Raw genomic sequence first — 25,873 nt, 5'->3', positions numbered from 1 at the left:
CTCTCTCAATGGAATGCTGAGGTCTGTGTCAGCCATCTCGTGTGTTGGGCAGCCCAGCACCACTGAATGAAGCCAATGGAAATACCTGCTGAGTGTCTTTCCACTGCTTTCAACTTCAATAAAACCCATCAGATCCCAGTGAGGGGTTTCTGACAGCGGGTTCGGTGGAAAGGAGTTTTTGTTTCTGGCAGCAGAGCCGGCACGGAGCTGCAGGGCAGAGCTGGGCTGGGAGCAGCAGTGGCGGAGGGCCGGGCGCTCAGCAGGGCTGGGCTTTGATCCGCAGCCATGTCCGCTGCCGGGGCTCGGGAGCGCAGCCAGCACTACACAAAGGTGTTCCCTGCAGCCAGCCTTGGCAGCGCCGCTGAGCGTGGGCTCAAAACAGCACTGCGAGGAGGAATGGCAGAGTGCACAAATGGCTCTGCAGGCGCCGTGCGGCTCCCAGTGAAAGTCAGCCTCAGCACAGCTGAAACGTGCATGTGCTGGGCCAGCAGGGAATGTTTGCCCGTCGCTCTGCTCTAGTGCGAGATTGCTTCAAGCAGATCAGAAGTTCGTTGGCATCTCCTCTCCACAATGCTTCCTGCTGCATGGAACTTACCAGAAATCTACTGCTTAGAAACACAGAAAATGCATTTTCCTGCAAGCATTTTTGTGCTTGTTTCATTTGACTGCTGCTACTTTTCACGATTACTGTAGGCCAGTAAATGTGAGTACAGCACTACCTCGTTCAGAGCATTTCCTTCCGTTTCTTCATCGAAGGCAGAGCAAACGAGAGATTTCTTTGTTAGAGCCCTGGGAAGTGCCGAGGGGATGGAGGGGATCAGCACAGCAGTGCTGCGCCCTGAAAGCTCTCCTGCAGCACTGGGAGAGCGGCGCTGCGGGGCTGCGGGGCTGCGGGGCTGCGGGGCTTTCCTCGACCTTCCTGAAAGCTCCTTATGGTGCAGGCGATGATTCATTTCCAGAATTGAGAAACCTGCGCACCCCCGCAGGCCGCAACAGCGCTCTGTGAGCCGCAGCGCCGCGTCACGCCGCACCTCCGCGCGCCCCCTGCAGGCCGGCTGCTGAAGCACAGCCGCGGAGGCGGCAACCCGAGGGCGCGCGGAGTTCGCTGATTTCCGATGGGAGCAGCTCGGAGCTTTCGGTCGGCTGCACGGCGCTGATGGCAGTTCCTCTTTTCGAACCTCTTTGCTGTTACTGCGATTCAGTGCTGTCTGATATCTCAACGTTAGCCTTGTGAAAAATATATCTCTTTTATTACTTTTTTTTTTCCTTAAAAAATATGAGTCTAGCTAATAATATTTTGGGGAAAATTTTTTTTTCTTCCATTGTTTTTTTTTTTAGCAGCACATTTTAGTAATGGAAAAGGCAACCGTGAAACCCATTTTAAGCTGCATTCTTGCATGTGGCCTTCCTTGTTTGCTTCAGTTGTTTGATTTCTCAGGAATAGTGACACCAGAGGAGCAGGGGGCAGAGCTGCTGTGTGACAGGGTGACATTTTGCCTGACTCGAATCTGATTGCAAAGCAAAATGCAGGGAATTGTGTGCTGCCTGCAGAGCAACGGCCCTGAGACGCACCCAGCCTGCGTCAGCCATGCGGTGCTGTGTGGCAGATCCTGCTCTGCTGCTCCGTGTGCTGAGAACCGAAGGCTGAAACACAGTCTGTAAGTCTCAAATGTGTCATTTCACTGCTTTTTCTTCCTCTGCCTACTCACATGGTGTCGATGTGTTCCGTGAGGCTGGGGCAGCTACAGAAAGGATGGAACCTTCCTCCGTCCTGAGTCCCATCCCACCACAGAGCTGTTGTTGTTCCCACAGGAAATCAGAGGATGTACCTCAGCTGCTTGGATTTGAGCCTTCGGATAGAGGGTGTGAGCCTGGGCCTTCCAGCAGGTCAGGGAGAGCAGCCCTAACAGCTGAAATTCATGTTTCAAGAGCTATTACTTTGCACATTGCCATTCACTGCCTGATGGACACTTTGGCTTTTATTGAACAAAATTAGATAGAGCCCTCCTCTAAATCTGGGGGTTGCCTGAATATGATTAATTTCTTCTTCAGCAACCCAAGGGCACACGTCTTCAGATTAACCCAATTTGAGCTTTTAATCACGTCAGGTTTGTTTAAGCTGAACTGTCACATCAACCACTTGGACGTACAGCCCTCACATCGAACACTCTGCGAAAGACTTCCTCCCATCCTTTCTTGTTCCCATAGGTGTCACTCTCGAGTTTAATAAGAACCTGGGCAGGCTTTCCTTCTTCCCTTGTAGCTCATCCAGATCACCTGATGAAGTAGGATGTGCTGTTTTCTTTGGGGCTGTACTGAAGAACATCCCCAAACTGTGAATGTGTATCTCATTTCTTTCACAGAAGTTTGAATATTTGTACAATATCAATACATTAAATCATCTACTGGACACAGGTTCTTTTTGCACTGCAGAAAAGTGAAGTTTTATTAGAGGCACTGTGGTCAGCAGAAAGCAGAGCACCGATGGCACTGCAGACCGTATGGGGATCACAGTGATCGTGAAGAACAACAGAAAGGAAGAAGCAGAAAACTTTGGGAGTCCTGGCAGGGATTCACAGTCACTGCATGATGATGTGTGCAGATGGAGCTGTGCTCCACGCAGGCTCACAGCCTGAGCTGTTTGTTATCCCTGCACCGGGGGCTGCGCAGGTGGCAGCAGGCGGATCGGAGCAGAGCATCGGTGGCATCTCAGCACACTCTTGTCTGCCCTGTGGGAGGAAATAAACGATTACTCTGTTTAATGAGGACATGGAGAGTCTGATGACTGCACAGGTTTATCCATTATTTAAGGGTCCATCCACATGAGCAAGAGCGTGGGCACAAAGCTAGCCAATATGTGTAGATGGAGTTATGGCAGTCTGAAGTTAAGAGACTTGATTGTCAATGGTTTAACCTCTTGTAATTGTGAATGTGGAAGCCATAGCACAATGTTTAGTGTTAACCAGCAAACAGCAGTGAAGTACAAAATATGAAAGCTGTGGGCACAGGAAAAATGAGGATCCTTTTTAGAAGCTGTTTCTTACCTGACTTGTCTCCACCAGATTGTCCGTGAGAGTAGGAAGTGGAAGAATAGGAGTGCGAGGTTCGTCCTCCTCCTTGGGGCATCCTGTAAGGGAAGGGAATGGTGATCAAGGGAACGAGAAATGAATTCCTAACCTGGCACGCTGTGGCATGGTGTGCAATCCGTGTCACAGTGAGATTTTCCCTGGATCTTAGAAATATCTCTTTCTGTCTTTTCATTTCATTCCCTTCTAGCTGCAAGTTATGAGAAGGCCAGAGAAGCATAAACTACAGAGTGCTGTAGGAGTGCAGTTCTCTCACAGCAGCTGAGCATGCCCAGCTGTGGGCAGAGGTCACGACTTGGTCTTGTGCAGTGGTTCCTCTCACAGAATCCACTTTATAAATGGGCTGAAAGGAGCTGGGAAACTGAAATAATTGTAAATGTAATTGATTTGCTTACTGAGCATCCGATATTTGCATTTCAATGAAGATGCTGTGAAAAAATGTTATATCTGGGGTTCAACCGCGGGCTGATAAAACACTGTGCTCTGTCCTCTGCAAGTTTCAGCACAGAAAACATTGCACTCTAATGTATGCCTTATTAACAAACAGAATACATACGCAAGGTCTTGCTGTCCCTCATTGAGCAGCGCCCGGTACTGAGCAATCTCCTGCTCCAGGCGGGTCTTGATGCCCAGCAGCATCTTGTACTCCTGGCTCTGGCCCTCCATCTCGCAGCGGATGTTGCCCAGCTCCTCCTCTACGGCGTTAATCTGCCCCTGGATTTGCTGCAGCAGGCAGCCGTAGCGAGATTCCGTCTCGGCCAAGGAGTTTTCCAGCGAGTCTTTCTGGAGGTGGAAGGCAGGGGGTCAGGACAGAGCTGTGCCCAGGAGGCAGTTTGCCATCCCGAGGAGCCCAGGCTCCGTGCTGCCCCGCGTACCGTGCTGAGCTGCGCCTGCAGCTCGATCTCCAGGTTCTGCATCTCGCGCTTCAGCTCGGTGAGCTGGTGGCTGCTGGTCTGGATGTCCTGGCTGCTGGAGGTGACCTGTCGATTGACTTCTTCGATCTGCGGGAGCAAAGCAGAGCCTTGTGAGCGGGGATCTGCTGCCTGAGAGCGAGGGCGGCAGAGAGCTGCGCTGTGCCGAGGAAGGGGAGCGCGCTGCGGCACTGCTGCGTACCTTGACTTCATACCACTGCTCAACCTCCCGGCGGTTCTTCTCAATGATCTGCTCGTACTCATTTCTCAGGTCATTGAGAATCTTGGTCAAGTCTTCTCCGGGAGCAGCGTTGACCTCCACGCTCACATCGCCTCCAGTCTGAGACTGCAGCTGTCGTAATTCCTGCAGGGTGCGAGGAGAGAAGGCAGGGGCACAGCTCAGTGCTGCTGTTGAGGACAGCAGGTGAAGCAGTGCTGAGATTCCATGGTGATCTTTTGAATGTGGAACTGGAAGTGGATGTTACTCTGATAGGAATGTGCTGATGCTGAGAGATATTACTAAACAGTGCAATCTAATGAGCTCCTGGCTCTAAAAGTCTGTTTTTTTCCTTTTCATCTGCAGCATATCATCTAATGTGGTTGTTTTACTTTTTTGTTATCATAGCCATAAAGATATGCTGCTGTGATTGCAGTTCCGTTCACACCTGTACGTATAACAGCCAGTCTAAACCTATGCTGCCCAAGATAATTTCATTAGATATAAGTAGTGTTTGGTACTGCATAAATAAGTTGATCATACCTCCTCATGGTTTCTCTTGAGGGCAATCAGCTCCTCCTTCAGGGACTCCAGCTCCGATTCCAGTGAGGAGCGTGTGTAGGTCAGCTCATCCAGGAGATTTCTCAGACCATTCACATCAGACTCCACGGTCTGACGGATGGCCAGTTCATTCTCATACCTTTCAGTGCAGAAAAGAGAAGCATGAATTTCGCTACAACCTGTAGGCCTGGTCATTCCACTTGGGAAGGTGCATCATCTCCCACATTAATGAATCTCATAAAATTCATGACAGGGAAGACATGCATGGAGAGCTACTCACTTCATTCGGAAGTCATCAGCAGTCATCTTGCTGTTATCGATGTCCAGAAGCATCCTGTTGTTGTCCACAGTGGCAGAAATGATCTGCAAAAGAAGAGGTTGGAGAGGAGTCAGTCAGTGCTCGAGGTGCAGGAGAAGAAGAAAGGAACCAGAGCTCTGAGAGGGCTTTTGTGAGGATTTTAGGCTCGTTTGCTGCAGCATCACAGGGACAGTGGGAGGCCGTTTGATGTGCAGTGCCAACAGGACTGGTGTGTGCTAGGTTTTGTTTTCCTCAAACATTTTGACCCAGTAATATTTGGTGGGGGGAAGAATAGAAGAACATTTGTGCTGTGAGGTCATCAGCACTTTTGACTTCGATTTTCAGGGCAGCGCTGGTGCGGGAGATGGAGCGGCGGCGCGGGGCTGCCCTACCTGGTTTTGGAGCTGCTCGATGGTCTGGTAGTAGGAGCTGTAGTCCTTGGAGGCGCTGGGAGCTTGCTTCCTGTACCACTCGCGGATGTGGAGCTCGAGCTGGGCGTTGTCCTCCTCCAGCCTTCGCACCTTGTCCAGGTAGGAGGCCAGGCGGTCGTTGAGGTTCTGCATGGTGATCTTCTCGTTGCCGCTCAGCAGCGCGTCCCCCCCGGCGCCGAAGCTTCCCGCAAAGCCGCCCCCGAAGCCTCCTCCCAGGCCCCCGCAGAAGCCCCCGGCGAGGCTGCCGGCGCTCATGCCCCCGCCGTAGCCGATGCCGCACGCTGCCCCCGCGGAGCTGCCGCCGATCACGGAGGAGGCGTAGCGCCGGCACGAGGCGGAGGAGCTCCTGCCGCCGGCCCCGGCGCAGATGCCTCCCCCGCCTGCGCTGCGGTACGAGGTGCTGGATGTCCTCTTGATGCTGCAGCTCATGGTGAGAGGTGGATGTGGCGACAGAAGCCGAGCCTGCTGCGAGCCCGATGCAGAAGTGGAAGCGCTGCCTCCTGCCCTCGCCGGGGCCTCTTTATACCTCACCGGGTGGGTGTCACCTCCAGGCAGTGCCGCTTCCCATGGGGTTTGCCAGCCACAGCGCTCATGCCAAAAGTGATGTGCTAAGGGGAATTTCTTTTGGGACCTGGGACGGCCCTCCCCATAGGTATTGTGTTTGCAATGCTGATTCACACAAAGCGCGCTCTATAATTTGGGGTGGGTGGCTGTGTGTTAGATTTTGTTTCAGATAGCGTGTTGCTGGCTACTTCATGAGTGAAACTTATTTTAATAGCTCCTCTTTGATCCTTGCCATTTTTTTTGTCCTGAGCAGGGGTGCTGAAGGCACCGCTGTGTTACCGTTCAATTTTAGAGTTGGAGAAATATGAATTCAGGTCCCTTAATTTTGCTTTTTTTTTTTTTTTGGAAACAACATCTCTGAGGTTTAGCTGCTGTCCTGCAGTGAAAGCTCATCTTGTGCAGCGTCTTCATGGTGTTTATTGGTAAATCTCAGTAGAACTGCTGAGGAGGCGGAGTTCCTGCTTCACCAAACTGGTTCCATCTGCAGGAAATAACCTGACGTTTTGCACAGAGCAGAGGATGTGCAAGAATGTCATTTTTAAAGCTGTGCTTTTTAATTTTTTGTCTTTTATGTTAGCTGGTTTCCAGGCTATTCTAAGCAGAAGGGGAGGTGTGGAGTTTACACCACTGAGTGTCCTGGGAGAGGACAGTACGCGGCTGCAGCTTTTCACCTTAGCAAACAGAAGGCTGAAACTTGCTGCTATGGAAGGAGATGCTGCTGCCATTTAAAATAAAGACAGTTCTGTTGTCCACAGGGAAGGACGTTGTCTGGCATTGAGTGCTGGAAATGAGGGAAAGCGCTTTGTCCATGGAAGCAAAATGGTTTGGAAGGTGCCTCTTGCCGTGGGAGTTTGATGGCGGAGGAGGCAGCTGTGAGGTTGGCCTTGGTCTGTTATGGGAGGCATTTATTCTTCACATAATGGACTCAGCTGTGACCCCTTCAATCCCCAGTGCCTTCTGGCTTTGGTGCAGTGGCACAATCACAGCATTTGTTGGAGAACAGGGCGGGAAGAACCCTTCTTTGCAAATGGGATTTTGCCATTAAATCGCTTCTGGAGAGCATACATTTTAAGCCTGAGAGGCAGGAGGCTCTGTACGGGAGAGGGAAACTGATGGAATTCATCTCTACCAGTTCTCCTTGTGGGTTTCTTCACTGATGGTCCTCCTTGCTTCAGGTTGTGGCTGGGGCAACATTCTGTCTCTTGGCCAAACCAGTTCTGAAGCCCATAAAATCACTGGTGTGTGCAATAATTGACTGAGAGTCACAGAAAGCCGTTCACCCTCCTCTTGGTACCACTACATGTTTCATAGATATGCTGGAGATAATTTGATACTTTGATCTTTGTAATTAGGGTTGTTCATTTATTAGTAGCTCTCTAATTATCTGCACGTCAGAACCAGTTGCTTTGCATATCTGGGACTGAGTCATCATTATTAAAAAAGAAAAATGATTTTCTCACAGGGTGTGATTCCTTACTCATATTTTCCCCATTAGATTGTTGAAATGCTCTTTTATTCTTCCTTATGAGATGTTTATTGCTGATTGGCATTGATGCCAGAGGTGTTGATTTTATATCTGCTTCTCGGTATTGTTGCATCATAACATCTGACCCAACAATTCCAAACATTTCCCAATGCTGCAGTTTCATGCCACTGACAGAGACCTTTCCTATGGCTCACCGTCCCTCTTTTCCTTTTTTTTTCCTAACACGGTCATGGCTGTGACTGTATCACAAAGATTTACATTTCAGTCCTGTTCTCCAGCTCCTTTCCGTGTCCCACTCCGTTTTGGTCCCACGTGCCGTGGCTCTGCTTTGGGCTGAGGGAGCTGCAGGGCTGTGTTGGAGGCACACAGATGCTCAGCACTCCTAAAAGCACCATTTCCTGGGCTGCCATCGGCATTCAGAGCCCTGCAGTGGCAGGAGGAGGTCGGCCTGTGGCTGCTGTGAGTGGCACAGGGGCTCCTCAGCTCCATGAGGAGACAGTGAGATGCTGACATCGCTTCTTCCCCCGGGGGACTTTTTGCTCACAATCAGAAAAGTTGATCTGAAGTAGCAGTGTTTTGAAAACTTTCTAATTGCTGTTTACTGACTGGTGAAATTGGGCTCAGAGCCACAAACAGATGCTCTGAATTGGCAAAAGAATCAAAATATTCAGTGGTTTTCACAGAAACCATGATGCCATCACTGGATGTGTGTCTTTGGTCTCACAAGGGGAGAGGACGGCCTCCGAAGCGCCTCCTGACAATTAATTGTTCTGCAATGAAAGAGTGCCCTCGTCTTGGTCTGAAGCGCGCTTCTCTGATCTGCTTCAGCAGGAACTCCATCACAGTGACCCAAACAGAAACTCCATACTGCCAAAGCCCTTTTTATTCCCTGCAGCTCTCTGCAGAGCAATACACGTCTCGTATCGCTCCTCGAGCAGCCGTGGCTGTGCTGCAGTGAGAGCCGGAGCAGCCGTTGGGAGGCAGGTGGGCCCAGCCCTGCTGACAGCACTGCAGCGCGTGCTGCTTTCTGCACAGCTCTGTGTGCTCCATCATCTTCCCTGGGATGACTCCTGCTCCGCACCGGGGAGCTCAGCGCCCACCGCGCCAGTGGCCGCACGCAGAGGGTGTCAATGGGAGAACTCAGCCGTGATGTCGTTCTGCTGGCAGTGGCAGTTTATGGGATGGCCATTCCTTTCAGAACATTTCTCACAGCTTCGGTTTTCCAGATGTAGCTGGAAGCTGCCATCTGTTTCACAGCCCCCACACTCTTACAAACTGATCCCGAAACGCTCTGTGCTCCCTAAAGCACTGCGGTGTGGCAGGCTGTAGCTTTGGTCATTGCAATGCTTCTCTGTGCTGCTGGAGGTTTAGAGCCAAACAGAACAGCCTTGCAGTGCTTATTGATACGCATGAACTGGGGCTCAGGTCTCTGTAGCCCTTCCTGAGAAAGATGTCTGTGTAACATCACTGTCTGTGTTGAGTGCAGTTGAGACCTGAGTGAGTTCTGGTAGCCTTTGGAAAGGAAACTCATGTTTGCATTTGCTTTGCATCGCTCTCTCTATTGTTAGAACCTTAAATGAACCCTTTTTCTTTGGAATGGGGCTTTTCTTCATACAAATTCCTGATGCTGGCCTGAAAAAAGTCAGTTTGGCAACCCAGCTTTTGGAGATGAGCAAGGCGTATCTCCTCATTGCAGATGCTGTGAGCTGCAATTATGTTACTGTGATGGCCGAGCCCAGCCACATAGCTACCGAAACAGCACCTAGCCTAAATAACTGCTGAGTTGGTTGGGATGGGCAGGCTTTTTGTTTTGTTACCCTATGGAAACAGTGGCGCAGCCTTCAGTGAAATGGCAGGGCTGGTGGGTGGAGGGGGGAGCAGGAGTGCTCTGAACGGGCTGAAAGCTGCCTCTGGGGAGCTGAAGGGCAGTTATGGATTGAAAAGGGAGCTGCTGCGTCCTTCAGAAAGCAGAACGTGTATAAAGCATCTGTTCTAACATTGCCCTTTCATCCCCAGTTGTATTGCACTCTTTTATCTTCTGAGAGAAACAGAATCATAAAGAAAATACCGTTTGTGGGGGAAACGTGTCTGTGATTCCTTGGAAGGTGCTGTGTCAACCAATGGGTGATACAGACAAAAAAGACTTCTTGGCATTATATTAGTATTTAAGTTGGAATTTCAGCTGTAAAATGTGAGAATGTTTTTGCTCGTGAAACTAAATGAAACAGGAGCATTGCCTTGTTGCCTGCATTTCCTAGCAGAAGTTAGGAATCATAACTTTCTGCACAGTTAAAGGTGTGGAAATGCTTAACGTCATGAAACCCCATCGTACTGCAGCAACCTGGACTGAGTCACACCTTCCCTGGGAACTGTACCTATAATGAACCAGGTAAAGCCAAAGATGAATGGATTCTGATGTGTCAGAGCAGTGGCAATGAGCACAGCTTGGCGCAGTCACGGTTACTTAATCTTCAGAGGTTACCCATCATTTTCCTTCTCCTTTCCTTAGCTCAGTGATGTCACCTGGGCACAGTGGCCATTTTCTTACAGAATGTGTTGTTCTTAGTGTATGTACAGACCATGGCAGGACAGCCTGTATTTTGTTGGATGACTTGATGATACGTGTTCAAAGTTTGTTGAATTAAATTCCTTAGACATTTTTATTTGCATCAAAGAAGTGAAGTTTTATTAATGACAGCATTATCAGCAGAATTCAAGCTTTTAAACAAAGATCCAGTTGACAAGTTGAGTAAGGCCAGCATTGCAGAAGGGAAGGCGAGGCCAGCGATGAGCGCTGCTCTGCACTGCATCGCATCGGCTGCACTGCAGGAGCATTGGGTTCTGCCTCTCGTCCGTGGGTCAGCTCAGTGCATTTAGGAGGAGGATGCCAGCATCACTGCTGTTGCTCTAGCACACTCTTGACTGCCCTGTGTGAAACCAGGGGAAATCATTGACTGAAGGAGAAATCTGATATTTCCAGCAGAACAGAATTTTTTCATCTATCGTGGTGTGTTACCAAAAGAACATGGGAGCAGTTCAGATGGCTGCAAGTGGAGCAGCACTCTAAGCATATTATCAGAAGTGGGTTTTTTAATTTACTCCTATTTTAGTAAGCTTTAATCTTTACGGCTATTATGATGAAGTGCAATCTTACCTGTCACATCACCAGACTGGGATTGAGAGAAGGAACTAGAAGAATATGACTGGGAGGATTTTCCTCCTCCTTGGAAAGCTCCTTGGGAGGCACTGTGAGAGGAGAGCAATTCACCAACAGTTAAGAACAGCCACTGCGTACATGGTCAGAGAACATACAGCTGTTGCAGCACACAAGCAAACTCTAAGAAATTACAGACTCAAAGGATTCACTTCATTCCCTTGCTCTTAATATGGTGTACATACGCAAGGTCTTGCTGTCCCTCGTGGAGCAGCGCCCGGTACTGAGCAATCTCCTGCTCCAGGCGGGTCTTGATGCCCAGCAGCATCTTGTACTCCTGGCTCTGGCCCTCCATCTCGCAGCGGATGTTGCCCAGCTCCTCCTCTACGGCGTTAATCTGCCCCTGGATTTGCTGCAGCAGGCAGCCGTAGCGAGATTCCGTCTCGGCCAAGGAGTTTTCCAGCGAGTCTTTCTGGAGGTGGAAGGCAGGGGGTCAGGACAGAGCTGTGCCCAGGAGGCAGTTTGCCATCCCGAGGAGCCCAGGCTCCGTGCTGCCCCGCGTACCGTGCTGAGCTGCGCCTGCAGCTCGATCTCCAGGTTCTGCATCTCGCGCTTCAGCTCGGTGAGCTGGTGGCTGCTGGTCTGGATGTCCTGGCTGCTGGAGGTGACCTGTCGATTGACTTCTTCGATCTGCGGGAGCAAAGCAGAGCCTTGTGAGCGGGGATCTGCTGCCTGAGAGCGAGGGCGGCAGAGAGCTGCGCTGTGCCGAGGAAGGGGAGCGCGCTGCGGCACTGCTGCGTACCTTGACTTCATACCACTGCTCAACCTCCCGGCGGTTCTTCTCAATGATCTGCTCGTACTCATTTCTCAGGTCATTGAGAATCTTGGTCAAGTCTTCTCCGGGAGCAGCGTTGACCTCCACGCTCACATCACCTCCAGTCTGAGACTGCAGCTGTCGTAATTCCTGCAGGGTGCGAGGAGAGAAGGCAGGGGCACAGCTCAGTGCTGCTGTTGAGGACAGCAGGTGAAGCAGTGCTGAGGTGTGAGAGATTGGCCATCACATGGCATAAGTCTGATTTTTGATATTTAATTTCAGGAACCCTAAAATAACAGCAGGCAGTATCTTGAACGTGCTGTTGATTGCTGGTTCTTACCTCCTCATGGTTTCTCTTCAGAGCAATCAGCTCATCTTTCAAGGACTCCAGCTCAGATTCCAGTGAAGACCTAACCAGAGTCAGGTCATCCAGCATATTTCTCAAGCCATTGATGTCAGACTCCACAGTTTGACGGATGACCAGTTCATTCTCATACCTTTACCACAGACAACAGAGACAAATGAGATGATGGCCATCAACAGCACGTCTTTCCATGACAGTACCCCAATAAAACATGGAGGCTCAGTCACAGCACGTGGTGCAGTGCCTTGCCTGCTGAATTTAAGATAGAACAGATGTGGGGTTCACAGAGAGCTACTCACTTCATTCGGAAGTCATCAGCAGTCATCTTGCTGTTATCGATGTCCAGAAGCATCCTGTTGTTGTCCACAGTGGCAGAAATGATCTGCAAAAGAAGAGGTTGGAGAGGAGTCAGTCAGTGCTCGAGGTGCAGGAGAAGAAGAAAGGAACCAGAGCTCTGAGAGGGCTTTGTTGCCAAACTCAGAGCTGTTTCCTGCTGTATTGCAGGGACTGTGGGAGTGGATTGCGCTCCAGATTTGCTTTTCAAAGAAACTCAGGCTATGCTGCTGTTTGTCAAGTTGGAAATAGTTATCTACGACTTCTGGGGACTGCATTTATCCCTATTCCTGCAATGTGATCCTTCCTAGACTGTTTACTGAAATTTCTTGGAACTGGAATAAGATAGCAGCAAGGGAAGGCCTTGTTCCTTCTGGCTGACTTGTGTGGGAGTGTGCAAAACCAAAGGCAATGCAGGTCTTGCAGCGCAGCTGTTTGGCTTTGTGGGATGGGAGCAGTGTGGAAAGTGTGGAACCGTGGGGATCCAGCGACGTGCTCCAGCGTGGTTGGGCTGCAGGAGGCCCCATGGAGCCTCAGACTGTGCCTCCATAGCCCAGCCGTTCCCTGCCGGGCAGTGTGGGGCAGCCGAGCAGCCCCCAGGACAGCAGCGGGCGGCCCCCAAATGCCCCAGGCTGTGGAAGGCAGCGGGGAGGAGCGAGAGCTTTGGGGCAGCGCTGGTGCGGGAGATGGAGCGGCGCCACGGGGCTGCCCTACCTGGTTTTGGAGCTGCTCGATGGTCTGGTAGTAGGAGCTGTAGTCCTTGGAGGCGCTGGGAGCTTGCTTCCTGTACCACTCGCGGATGTGGAGCTCGAGCTGGGCGTTGTCCTCCTCCAGCCTTCGCACCTTGTCCAGGTAGGAGGCCAGGCGGTCGTTGAGGTTCTGCATGGTGATCTTCTCGTTGCCGCTCAGCAGCGCGTCCCCCCCGGCGCCGAAGCTTCCCGCAAAGCCGCCCCCGAAGCCTCCTCCCAGGCCCCCGCAGAAGCCCCCGGCGAGGCTGCCGGCGCTCATGCCCCCGCCGTAGCCGATGCCGCACGCTGCCCCCGCGGAGCTGCCGCCGATCACGGAGGAGGCGTAGCGCCGGCACGAGGCGGAGGAGCTCCTGCCGCCGGCCCCGGCGCAGATGCCTCCCCCGCCTGCGCTGCGGTACGAGGTGCTGGATGTCCTCTTGATGCTGCAGCTCATGGTGAGAGGTGGATGTGGCGACAGAAGCCGAGCCTGCTGCGAGCCCGATGCAGAAGTGGAAGCGCTGCCTCCTGCCCTCGCCGGGGCCTCTTTATACCTCACCGGGTGGGTGTCACCTCCAGGCAGTGCCGCTTCCCATGGGATTTGCCAGCCACAGCGCTCATGCCAAAAGTGATGAGCTAAGGGGAATTTTGTCATAGGAAAGTAATACGCATTACTGTTTTGCTCAAGTATGTCTGTGTTGATTCACACATGCACTGTAATTTCATGTGGGTGGCTCTTTGTTTGATATTTTGTTGGATAATATAACATCTCATAGCTTTTATTAATCTGACAGTATATCTCCAGTAATGGAAGTTAATGAAGGCTCCGCCTTGCTTGTCTCTCCTTTGGCCTTCCCTGTGGTGAAACTCGGTGTTCCAGCTCCTGCCTTCCTTCTGCAGGGGCGCCCAATGCCTCCTGCCTGCAGCCACCTGCAGGGGGCTCATTGCTCAGTACCGGGTTTGGAATGGACATCAACTATTTACAAATCTATTTTCATTTACTGGAGGACGTTATTCTTTTGAAAAACGTGTTACTGTGTCTCATGGCAGAGAACGTTGCTATGAACTTTCTGCTGTTTCTTTGCTGCTCCCATCAGGGGAGCTCCTGCCCATATCCGATGTGCTCTTCTTCTGTAAGCACAGCAGGCCGAGTTCCCTCCTGTTCTCTGCTGAAGGCAGTGGGGCTGTAGCCTGTTGTGCTTTTAGTCTGTCCTGCTGGCTGCTCTTGCACAAAACGCACATTTTCTGTGTCTGTTCACCATTGGAAGCCATTCCCTGAGCACAGCCCTGCACCACAGTTTAGGCCTCATGCAGTTGGAGCTGTACAGCGCCTGCCCCTGCACTCCCCATGAGTTTCCCTGATGATTGCATGGCCTGAGCTGCTTCTGCTCGCAGTGCCTGGTGGCTGTGCCATGGACTGGGTCTTTCAGTCAGCTCTGAGGAGTTCTGGTGCTTGCTTCTCATTACAAGCAATAAAGCTCTGGCTTACGATCTGCATGCTTTAGCAGCGCTCTCTCCTCTGAAGCTTCATGAAGAAATTCCTGAGATTCCTGAAATGTGCACAACTGCTCTGGGGGCCCAACTCTGTGCTTCATTTCCTTCGATCTTGGAGTTTTTTAGGATGCAGGAGAAATTGTTTTTCCAGCCAAGTCTCTGGAAGTGGGCTTTATCCTGGGGGTGGGCTGCAGTAAAACCAGCCGGCTTTGTTTTGATGATCAAAACTGTCTCAATTGCTGAGAAAGCTGTACTGCAATTGCTTTGAAATAATGAATATGAAGAAACAGGGAGCACGTACAGCTGGAGGTGCAGACGCAGCTCCCGCAGCACAGCCTGCAGGCAGGGGGGCTGAGGTGGGTGGGCTGTGGGGCTGCCTTGGCGTCTGCGGCCAGCGGCGTCTGCAGGTAACGGCTGGATGTGGGTGGAGGAGTTTGTGGCAATGTCCCTCACAGTCAGATCTTCCTATAACCAAAAATAAACACTCTGGTTACTTTCATGTGTTCTTTGTTTGGCACAACTAGAAGGCAAATTCTGCTGTGAATACTAACTTGAAGGGATCTTCTTAAAGTTATGTGAAGTGAGTTATATTCCCTCTCTTCCTCTTTTTTTCCCTCAGTTCAAAAGCAGACCACATTTGTGCATTTCCAGTTGAAACTGATGAGTGCCAGGTAAGAATTTCTGACCCACAAAGCGAAACTTTGCTTCTGTTTCACAGTCCTGGCTCTGTGATGGCTCATGTCTCCCTGTCAGGCCCAGGAGGACACTCATTTGAGGCCGCTTTTATCAGCCGTGCTGCCATTCTGCAGTCTGACTGACACAACTGCAGCCGAGTGTCAGAGCTCAGCTGCACTACTGAGTGCTCCGTGAAAAACAAAGGCACAGCAGAGGATGCTCCAAGAAGATTATAATCTGCCCCAGGTACTCAGAAACAGAGCCTTAACTCTAAATTTCATTAGCAGCAGTTGCAGTGCATTGTCAGCCTTTCTGCCTGGAGGCAAGTGTTGGCATGGCTTTCTGTTTTCTTAAGTGTTTACATTTGCAGAATGGAAAAAGAAATCATAGACACGGGATTCTGGTTGCATCAGACAGAAATGAAGTTTTATTAGAGAAGTTTTTCTCGTACAGAACAACCAAATAACAAACTGGTTGAATCTTTAAAGCAAGCAGTTCAAGTTCAAGTGATTGAGCCCACCAAGCATTCTATGCAGAGGCAGCGCATGGCATGCACAGCAGCTGGCCTGTCAGAGCGGCTCTGACGGACCCTTTGGGCAGAGCAGCAGCAGCAAGGAGCTGGTAGGAGCATCTCCTTTCTCAGGAGCCTGAGGAATGCTGGGGTGCTGGGCCGATTTCTCTTTGACAGGTCTTGCACAGTAGAATCCTCAGTTCTTAGTCAAAGGATTTTCTTCCGTAACCTGTTTGGAGATAAAGAAAGCATTAACTTCTTCAGCACTGGCAGCTGATCTGGCTCCACATGTGGCACCAAAGAAGCTTGGTTATGTGATAGATGACCATAAGCTCTCCCAAAAGCATGAGGGAAAACTTCAGCTCAGTATGAAAAGAATTATAGCCAGGTTTTTAACTACGTGACATGGTGATATTATCCTCAAAACCGAACCAAAACTGAAACTGTATCTTAACCAGAACCAGTCCTTCGCACATGGATACAAAAGACATTGTCATAAAAGTGGATCTAGCACTTTCCAGAAGTGCTTTTTTGTCCTTGCTACTGTTTGCCCGCAGGAGAGGATGTTGGCACAGCGGATCAATTAGTAAGAATGGGACTGGGCAAGCTGTTCCCATGAAAGAGTTCTCACCTTGGCTTTCACCACCGCCCCTGCATGACTGAGACTGCGAAGATGAAGAATAGGAGTGGGAACTGCTGACGCCTCCTGAGGTCCTTCCTCCTCCTCCGCTTCCTCCTCCTCCAATGATGCAGCTTCCTCCGCTTCCCCCTCCTATTCCTCCTCCCATTCCACCACCCATGCTACCACTTCCTCCTCTTCCTCCTCCAGAGAAACCACCACCACCTATTCTGCCGCCTCCCATTCCTCCTCCTCCCATTCCTCCTCCTATTCCTCCTGCTGGGATTCTGTGAAGAGAGAAAACATGAATAACAAGTCAGTCAGATGCGCTGTTGTTTTCAGAAGCACTGCTCACAAGTTTGCACTTCTCCTGTCTGTACTTCTCATTTTTGGAACCCCACACAGATCAAAAGACAACTGAAACCTTTGATTTTTCTCCATACAGGCCTTTTCAAGGTGACTTCCATCTGCTGAACTCCTGGTCCTTTCCAGCACTGGGGTAAAAGCGAGGCCACATGCGTGGCTTCCCTTGTCCAGCCCAAAGCCGGGAGTTCAGAATTTCTGTGCTGATATTTTTCTCAGACAATTTCTGTTCTGAATAGATTTGCCAAGAAATGCATTGTACCTCAAACCTGGGAGGTGATTGCTTAAAAAGGCTGATTATCCTCATTTTAGTTTAAAACCTGTTTTGCAAGTCTAAACTGTGACAGTCTCTGCGACTGTTTGGGCTTTTGCACAATGCTGTGTCCTTTTGTCAGGGTACATACACAAGGTCTTGCTGTCCTTCCTCAAGCAGTGACCGGTACTGAGCAATCTCCTGCTCCAGGCGGGTCTTGATGCCCAGCAGCATCTTGTACTCCTCGTTCTGGCTCTCCATCTCGCAGCGGATGCTGGCCAGCTCCTCCTCCAAGGGGCCAATCATGCCCTGGATCTGCTGCAGCTGCATGTTGTAGCGGCGTTCTGTGTCCTCCAGGTTGGACTGCAAAGAGTCTACCTGCAAGTGGAAGAAACAGTGCAGTGTTCGTGGGAACGTGGCAAACGGACCTCGTGATGGTGACAAAACGGGAGATCTGCACAAAGCAGAGAGGGGTGTTTTTGCTAACACAATCCAGCACCCCGTCTGCACAGTTACACGCTAGTTGTAACCAACCTCCTTTCATTCTAAGGGCGCCTGCAGCCTGTGTTACAGGGGAAGCAGAAGCAGCCACCTTTACTTACCATGCTGAGTTGTGACTGCAGCTCAATTTCCAGGCTTTGGTATTCGCGTCTCAGCTCAGAGATCTGTTGGTTGCTGGACTGTATCTCCTGGCCGCTTGAATGGACTTGTTGATTAACTTCTTCCATCTGAAAAATTGTCATACAAAACTCAGGTCTTTCTGATTGCAAGAGGACATTGTGGTGTTGTCATAAAAGCATTTAGGAAGCAAGGAATATGTATAAATAGAGATGTTATGTAGACTGACTGTGGATTTCCCCCAGGCCACTCTGTTCACCCACACCCAACCCATTTCATTCACCTTGCTCTTGGAACACAGGGATTCCACTTCTTGCCATACCCAAAATCACTTAGCAGTCCCTTGTATAATACCTGATAAGTTGCCTGTGCCCTACTGTGTGCAAACAGAATCTTTGTGAAAGATTTACTGGCCCAAAGAATCTCATGCTTTACCTTGGTTTCATACCAGCTTTCCACCTCTCTTCGGTTGTTCTCAATAAGCCGCTCATATTCGGAACGCATTTCATTTAATTTTTCCATCAAATTAGTGCCAGGAGTAGCATTGACCTCAACATTGACATCACCACCAGATTGCGTTTGCAGTCCTTTCATTTCCTATGAGAAAGAGAAGAAAACAAAACTTGGAAAGGTTGAAGGTGAGAAGAAATGTTGTAGCTTTAAAAACAGGAACAGGAAGGGCCACAGATCCTCCCAGCAGCCAAATCTCATTGCTGCCAGCAGAAGAAATGCACAGGAGATTCTTGGAGTGATAATTTTTTATTAGTTATTACTTTAAAGTGTAGAGAAACTTACCTCTTCATGGTTCTTCTTAAGGTAGATCAGTTCCTCTTTCAGGGATTCAAACTGGGTCTCCAAGTCCGATCTGGATAGAGTCAGTTGATCCAAAAGTGGACGTAATCCATTAATATCACTTGCCACGCTCTGGTGGAGAGTGTACTCAGTCTCATACCTAAATCACAGACAAGAAAAAAAGTAAAACTGCTGCCAGAGCTCTCTGCTCTCTTCATTAGGCACAGTTCCCATCAGTACGCCTTTGGTCACTGGTCCCATTGGTTTGTTCTTAAAAGCAAGGACCTGATTCTCTTTCCCTCTCCAGTAGGATTGTTTGATTTCAGTGAAATCACTCTGTAGGATTTCTCTGGTAAAGTTTATAAATCTATAAAGCAGATATGGAGAAACAGAATGTTTCCTATAAACAGCACTTATCAACAACTTCTCTGAAGCAAAATTCTAACGAGAAACAAATTCCTGCTCACAGTGCTCTTCCCAACAGCCTTCTGTGCTGCTGGAGCCAAGACACTGCAGTACCTCCAAAGACTGGCAATACAAACTTGTGGTAGGAAAGGGACCAAAGACAACATGAGACGAGGAGGAAAAGACTTACTTCAGTCTGAAGTCATCCACAGTCATCCTGGTGTTGTCAATGTCAAGAAGCATCCTGTTCAGGTCCACGTTTGCACCAACAATCTGCAAGGGAGAAGGCAGATGCTGGTCAGCCAGCTGTCTGTTCAGTCTGACACACAAACAGAGGGAAGAAATCCCTGTGCATTAACACATTCCAGAGCATCTCTGAGACAAGCTTGCCCAATCTCCAGAGGCTGCACAGAGAGAGGAGTTCATTGTTTCCAGCTAAAGGAGCGCCTTTCTGTAGAATCAGCGCTGGTTGGTGCCTCAGCTGCCAATTTTAGTTTATGGGTAACCATCAGAAGTGCTATTCTTTGTTGGGAAGAATAACAAAATAAACTCTCCATACTTCCAAAACAGTGGAAATATTAGCCTTGCTTTTGGCATCAGTATTAAAGTAGGAGACTCTGGAACAGCTGGGAGCTGGAATGGGGCTGAACGCTGTGGCCCACGTTAACTCATCCTGTGCATTCACAGTTCCATTTAGATGGCCACTGGAAGCACAACAGAAGCAAACAATGATTCTGTGTCCTGTTCAGGCGAGAGAGAAGCAAATAAAGCACAGCATTGAAAGGAGCCCTGGGCACCGAATGGTGCTTCTGTGTCAGAGCAACATCACACATCAAGCAGAGCGAACGAAAGCTGGGAGTCAGGCTTTGTCATCACAGCTGTCTGCATGCTGCCTCAAGTAAAGAAAGGAATATGTTACCCCAAACAGGAAAATTGTGCTGTAGCAAGTGTGAGGCCGTTCTAATGAGACCCTGCCCAAAGTTTGCCAAATCACACCATACCTGGTTCTGCAGTTCTTCAATTGTTCGGTAATATTGGCTGTAGTCCTTGGAACCCGTGGGACCCTGCTTTTGGTACCACTCCCTGATCAGACGTTCCAGGTGAGCGTTTTCTTCCTCCAAGCCTCGTACTTTATCCATGTAGGAGGCCAGGCGGTCATTCAGGTTCTGCATGGTCAGCTTTTCATTTGTGGAGAGCAGTCCAGAATCTTCACCAAACCCCGCTCCACCAAAACTGCCTCCACCATAGCTGCCCCCACCGAAGCCACCGCTGCCCCCAAAGCCACTGAATCCACCTCCGCTGTATCCACCAGAGCCACCACCAAAGCTGCCTCCTCCATAACCCCCTCCCATGCCCGCAAAGCCACCTCCACACGATCCATATCCCCCTCCTATTCCTCCTCCGTAGCTGCCGCCGCTCACTCTCCCACTATAGCTGCTGCGGCCAATCCTTCCGCAGCTGCCGCTGCTGAACCCCCCTCCATAGCTGCTCTTGGAGCCTCCTCCACCAAAGCTTCTCCCAGAAAAGCCTCCGCTCCCTCCAGAGGAGGTGTATTTTCTGGTGGACACCGAGGAGTATCCGCCAGACTTGCGGATGCCGCAGCTGCTGCCCCCTCCACCGCCGCCACCACTGCCGTATCCGCCACCGCCGCTGCTGATCCTGGTGGTGCTGGAGGAGGATTTGGTGCCACAGCTCATACTGGCAGCAGGCAGGAGTCTAACCACAATCCCGAGTTTAGGTGCACAGCCTGATAAGATTCAGGACTGTAAATTTTCATCCCCAGCACTCTCTATTTATACTTTTGACAGTGGGTGTCACCATCAGGGAGTTCCCTTCTCCCAGGGCATTTACTGGCCTTGTTGTTTGTGCCAAGAATAATTTGCTGAACAATATTTTTCTGCTGATATCTCAGGCAATCTGTCCCACTGCTGAATTTATGGTGATTGTTCAAGACCAAACGCTGTGCTTTCTTTGGGTGGCATTCTTTGCATTTAGCTTTTCTGGTACCGGTGGCCTCCTGCAGCCCAGGTCTGCTTCACAGTGCAAAAAGCACCTCAGCAGGGTCCTGTTGTGCTCATGTGGGAGCTCTGTACAGGGAGAAAGAAGGAAGATGATGCCCGAATCTCTCATGTTAAGGCTGTACAATTATTGATTTTTTTATTCATCTATGTTCCTTGCTCAGGTTTTAGTAGCTGCCATTGTTGGATACTGTTCTTCTCTTCTGCTCTTTCCTACTTTGTGCAATTAAGGACTCTTACCCTGCTTTATTATTGTTATTATTGTTACTAGTACTATTATTCGTGGCAATGTAAGAGTTCTGTAGTAAGACTTGACTACTGGGATTGTCCAACTGGTGCATCCCTGCCAGCACTCAGGAAACATCTTTATGTATGAGACAGCCTTCCTTGCAGTGCGCTGCCATGCATTTTTAAAAGCCAAAACCCTTCCTGTGTGGGAAATGTTAGCCCAGCTCGCAGGACTGAGCTACGACTCAGCTCTCCTAGAACTCAAAGGAAAAAAGCTATTTTTCACCAAAGAGATGTTGATCTAAAATCACATGAAGATTAAAGATGCTTTAATCACTCTATAAAGTCAAAGTAAATTGCAGCTCAATTAGAAGCTTTATTAAGCCAGGCAATGACCTGCTAACCACCGTGTGGGAAGAGCTGTAAGGTTTAAGGTAGAACAGCTCATTGTCTCTATTGTGCCTTACCTTATAGACAACAGAGCAATTGCGTGGACTGTGTGTGTTACAGTGCACAGATCAGTCAGCTTAAAACATTATTGTGAGAGCAAAGCTGAAAGGCTCTCAGCGTTGAGGCACGCAGAGCTGGCGGAGTTTTGGTTGTGAGCACCGTCACCTGCAGAAGTTCGACTTGTGTTAGACTGGTTCATCTTTGCCCTGGGTGTAAGCTAAATGTTTTGGTTCGAGTGCAGATCTGTTCCTCAGCATCAGCTGTCTGCTCTCACATGCACCCTTCTGTATGGCTGTGCATTCTGCTTTGCAGCTCCTCCATGCAGACACAGAGCACAGCGGCAGCACCCTGAGGGACTCTGCAGATGGATCACAGCTGCTTTCCACACTGCTGTCTGTATCCATATGCATAATTCTTTTACAGATTCTACTGCTGCTTCTCCAGGCCTTCTTTTTTCACATTAAATTAAACATTATTTAGTATTTTCTGCCTGGATGCATCATGCTGTGCTTTGGACTGTGCTTCAGTCAATGTTGCTATATTGCTGCTTGTGCAATCTCTTTCAAAAGCTCTCTGATCTTATCTTGCTATTTTATACTCTCAATAGCTGACAGATGATGAAAGCTTTCAGTTGCCTTGATGATGCGATCGTATCTGTGGGATGTGCAGCTGGGGACGGCAGTGTCACCAAACACAGTTTCTGGGATCCACGTCCTCCCGCTGGTGTTGAAAGGCATCCTTCACAAAACAAAAGCATTTGGTTTTTGTGTTGCTCTGTGTGTGGGTCGGGACGGGGTGGTGAGTGGGGCCCTTCCTCACGGATCCCACTGTGGTCAGCTTTCCATCACTGCTGCTGGAGTTGGTTTTTCACAGACAGGCTGAGCGCTCGGTAGGTTTGTTAGTGATAAAGGGCAAAAAATGTTCCGAAGTTACTGCAACAAGAGGAGCAACGTTTGCCCAAAGAGTCTCTTAATCTGTTTATGTCCTTCCTGAGTATCTACGCTGTTTTCTCCTCTTTCTACATGTACTCCCTTTTTTCTGTATGTCTCCTTTTGCCCTATGTACTTGTTCACTGCAGGGACTTGTCGATACCTGAAGGTTTTCCTGGTGAGGGCACATCTCATGGTATGCTTGGAAAACAGCAGAAAAGCAATGAGAGAAAGGAGCCACGGCATGGAGCCGCAGGGCTTCAGATGGCCTCAGCCTTTCATTGTCGTTCTGTGCTCTTACTGCTACACGTGTGCACAGGAGGAGCACCAACAGAAGGTTTTGGTAGCTTTTAAGTCATACACTGATAGGATGTTCCCTATTATGTCGTTGTATTTCCTTCTTGCTGCCAGTTTGATGTCAGTGTTTATGGAAACCTGCTGGCTCTCAGGCCTTGCTGTGTTGTTTGGAGCTGTAACATCCCCCCGGGATGCTTTGTTTCTGTCACAACCACCTCGCAGGAGATGCAGTTTGTCTCTTCCAGTCTCAAACACTGAAGTTGCAGATGTGTGCTGCAGCATGCGCTGTGCTGCGTAACACCACTGTTTCCAAATCGGCCCAGAATAAAGACATTTATGGCCACAGCTGCCAGCATTGCTCAGCCTGCAGAGTGTTTTGACAGCGCTGTGCTGTGCTCAGCACGTCACGTTTCAGGTACAGCTGACATTCCTGACACTCAGCTTTGTCTTCCTTTCCATCAAACCTCCCTGAGCCATATCAGAGAAACGGCTGTGTCCCTTCAGAGCGAGGATGGAGCTGCTGCAGGGTGAGCAAAGTGGTGGCGGCTGTGTGCTGCAGCTGCTGGCTTCACCTGTGTGCTCTCTGTGGGTCTCCATGCCAGAAAACTTACACATCTCCCCTGCACACAGTGCCATGCTGATGCCGTGCCTCAGGCAAGTGCTGCAGCTTATTCTCTCGATCTAATTAATAATCTCTATCGCTCTTAGCAGAAATTTTTGCAAGAAGCGATCTGTATTCATTTGGGATTCAGTGTTCTCTCCCGATTCCCGCTTCATCTCAAAATATTTCTCTGAAATCACAGTGATTTCTGAAGGAATTTAGATGGACCCGGCACAGGACGGCTGGAGTCACGCTGTGCCCTGAGCCTGAGCTGTGGGCTCCTGCTCTGCTCTGTGCCTTGCAGAGGGTCAGGGCAGCTCCTGGGATGCAGCCCTCACAGCTGATGCCTGTTGGTGCTCCACGGCCTGCAGGACGTTTTCCCCCAGCTCCTGCTCCCATCCAGGTGGGCCCCCCTCATCCCTGCCGTCCCTTCCTGCGCCACTTCTGAGCACGGCTCGCTTTGTGCTGGCAGCACAGTGCTGCTGCTGGACAAAAGGGAGGGAAGCAGAACACGTCTGTAGGCAATATGGAAAATGGAAATTCCATCTGTGCGTTCAAACGGGCACAAGAATTGCTTTGGGAGCTCGGGAGCAAACACACAGGAGTGCGTGTGCACGTTTATTTTTGCCAAAGGTTGCTCTGAAGGTCCTGTTCCAACACGCACTGCAATTTTCTTCTCAGAGCACTAATAGCAGGACCAGATAAGTATCCAAATTGCAACATTTTGTGCTCATAAAATTAAAGCTTATTATGCAGATTAATGCCTAACAAAGTGCGTGCAAATGAAACCTGCAGGGCTGTCCTCCCTCCTGTCAGTCCCGCTCAGGCCCCACTCTGAACCCCCCAAGCTGGGACAATTCCATTTTTCTCCAGGCTTTTTCCGATGGTTTTGGTTCTGTGGCTCTGTTCCTCCACACACGTATCTGTCACCGTTGTTGTTGTTACTGCTCTCATAAATATACACTGCCACACCAGTGGTATGAATGCAGATTTTGTATTAAAAAAGAAAAAAAAGAAAAAAAAGAAAGGAAAAATGAAAGAATTCTTAATTTGGCATTTGCTTCCACATTGCGGGATCAGTTCATCCCAGTGCCGTCTCCTTTCTGTCTGCTGTGATGCCATGATTGTCAGGGTTTTCTGAAGTTCTTCAGCGGCTTCTGTTTACTTTGTCACATAGAATCATAGAATCATAGAATCACTAAGGTTGGAAAAGACCTAAAAGATCACCCAGTCCAACCGTTCACCTATTCCCAATAGCTCCTACTAAACCATGTCCCTCAACGCAACATCCAGTAATACATACTGCAAGGAGTAGCAAATAATATCCTTTGAAGTGGATCTGCATGATGGATGCAGGCTCACTGTGTGCAATATAACAGCATTATAACAGCTGTGTTTAAGGAAGGTACAAATTTAAGGTAAGGAAGCAAGTTTGGGAAAGGAAATTTTAGGAGGAAAACAGAACGGAGAGCCCTGAGCAGCAAAAGGAATTGCAGTGTTGCACTGCTTGTCCTGATTACTCAGAAGCGTCTCCTTACTTGTGAGCGTGGTTCTAACACATCCATGGCAGCACACACGTAGCAGCACACTGTGCTGTATCGCAGGCACTCCTGCCCTTCTGTTCTCCCGGGGTCTCAGTGTGACCCCTCTGTGTGCCTCACAGTGATGGGAGGCACCGAGAGCAGCAGCAGGACACTGGGCTTCTGGAAGTTGAGGATGGAGGAGTGGTGCTGTGGCAGAGCAGCACGCTTTGCTGTGCCCTGTCAGCTTATTGCCCTGAGCAGACGTGCCAGAAAGTCATCGCGGCCTGCAAGAAGTGCAGTGAGTGCAGCAAGCAGGGAAGGCCGGGTGAGCTGGCAGTGCAGACATGCGGTGCTGCGATGATTTAAAGGGGCGCAGGTGATTTTGCGGTAGGATGAAGCTGAGAATCAGCACTGCCTCTTTAGCACACGAGGTCAGGGACATCAGTACCTGCTCGTATGTCAGGCAGTTCTTTACGAAGGTTCTCCAGCTCCTGGGTGCCCGCACACACTGCGGTCAGAGGCATTTTATTTTCTTACAGCCGGATCCGTTGGCTGAGCGCCCGGCGCAGGGCAGTGCCATGAATCACCCACATGTACGTGCCTACAGCGCGGGCTCTACGCGTCCCGTTCCCACGGTCTCCCACTGGATCAGCGTTTCTCAACCTCCTCCAGGGGCCGATGCCGCCCTCGGAGTGAGAAAGCAGAGCTCGTGACAGCCCCGTCTTGGGCAAAACCGGGAGAGAAATCCGATGCCAGCGATAAACCTGGGTTCCTTTGGGTTGTGTTGAATCGGGAAAGGCAAGGGGTGAAGAACGTGCCGAGAGTCCTCTGAGTTGTATTCAAGCACATTCTGTGTACGGTTTGTTTCACTAATTGAGCGCAGGGACGTTCTGCACCGTCCCCACACTTTCATTATCCTGAGCAGAAAAGAGAAGCGCTGTATGGGCACAGCACTGGGTGCAGGCTGCAGGAGCCCCCTGCCATTGGGGCCCATCCAGGACATACGGGTGGATATGGGTCTGTAATTAAAGCAAGGAGGAGAGTTTTGCTTGTGCCCCCACTGCTCCCAGCAGTGCCCCTGCTGTGCGCTCTGTGAGCAGCCCTTAACAACCACCTGGGAATCATTTCTCTTGGGCTTCCTGTACTTACAGCC

At 50.0% G+C, this 25,873-nt stretch overlaps 3 protein-coding genes across 4 annotated transcripts; all 3 read right to left on the bottom strand.

Annotated features, from left to right (window-relative positions):
• Positions 1-2,749: 2,749 nt before the first annotated feature.
• LOC125684347 (keratin, type I cytoskeletal 16-like) lies at positions 2,750-6,045 on the bottom strand. The gene is made up of 8 exons (XM_048926481.1): positions 5,466-6,045; positions 5,056-5,138; positions 4,758-4,914; positions 4,200-4,361; positions 3,962-4,087; positions 3,643-3,869; positions 3,045-3,127; positions 2,750-2,754 (listed from the first exon to the last, which is right to left on the bottom strand). The coding sequence occupies exons 1-8, from the start codon at positions 5,931-5,933 to the stop codon at positions 2,750-2,752; spliced, it is 1,311 nt and encodes a 436-aa protein (XP_048782438.1). The 5' UTR covers positions 5,934-6,045.
• A 4,238-nt stretch (positions 6,046-10,283) lies between these two features.
• LOC125684749 (keratin, type I cytoskeletal 16-like) lies at positions 10,284-13,575 on the bottom strand. Of its 2 annotated transcripts, XM_048927190.1 has the most exons (8): positions 12,934-13,575; positions 12,186-12,268; positions 11,863-12,019; positions 11,511-11,672; positions 11,273-11,398; positions 10,954-11,180; positions 10,709-10,800; positions 10,284-10,481 (listed from the first exon to the last, which is right to left on the bottom strand). In XM_048927190.1, exons 1-8 carry the CDS (start codon positions 13,399-13,401, stop codon positions 10,462-10,464), a joined length of 1,335 nt encoding a protein of 444 aa, XP_048783147.1. In that variant the 5' UTR covers positions 13,402-13,575; the 3' UTR covers positions 10,284-10,461. The 2 variants fall into 2 exon arrangements, with proteins under 2 accessions (XP_048783147.1, XP_048783148.1); XM_048927191.1 differs by lacking the exons at positions 10,284-10,481; positions 10,709-10,800 and having other exon boundaries at positions 10,990-11,176.
• Positions 13,576-15,410: 1,835 nt separating this feature from the next.
• On the bottom strand, positions 15,411-20,371 carry LOC125684745 (keratin, type I cytoskeletal 13-like). Its single transcript, XM_048927182.1, has 8 exons — positions 19,676-20,371; positions 18,865-18,947; positions 18,273-18,429; positions 17,913-18,074; positions 17,462-17,587; positions 17,011-17,237; positions 16,256-16,530; positions 15,411-15,853 (listed from the first exon to the last, which is right to left on the bottom strand). The coding sequence occupies exons 1-8, from the start codon at positions 20,369-20,371 to the stop codon at positions 15,828-15,830; spliced, it is 1,752 nt and encodes a 583-aa protein (XP_048783139.1). The 3' UTR covers positions 15,411-15,827.
• Between the last annotated feature and the right edge of the window lie 5,502 nt (positions 20,372-25,873).

Source organism: Lagopus muta, chromosome 25, assembly GCF_023343835.1.
Source record: "Lagopus muta isolate bLagMut1 chromosome 25, bLagMut1 primary, whole genome shotgun sequence".
NCBI lineage: Eukaryota > Metazoa > Chordata > Aves > Galliformes > Phasianidae > Lagopus > Lagopus muta.
Note: the sequence above shows the minus strand (reverse complement) of the source record. Positions and strands in the feature narration are given on the sequence as shown.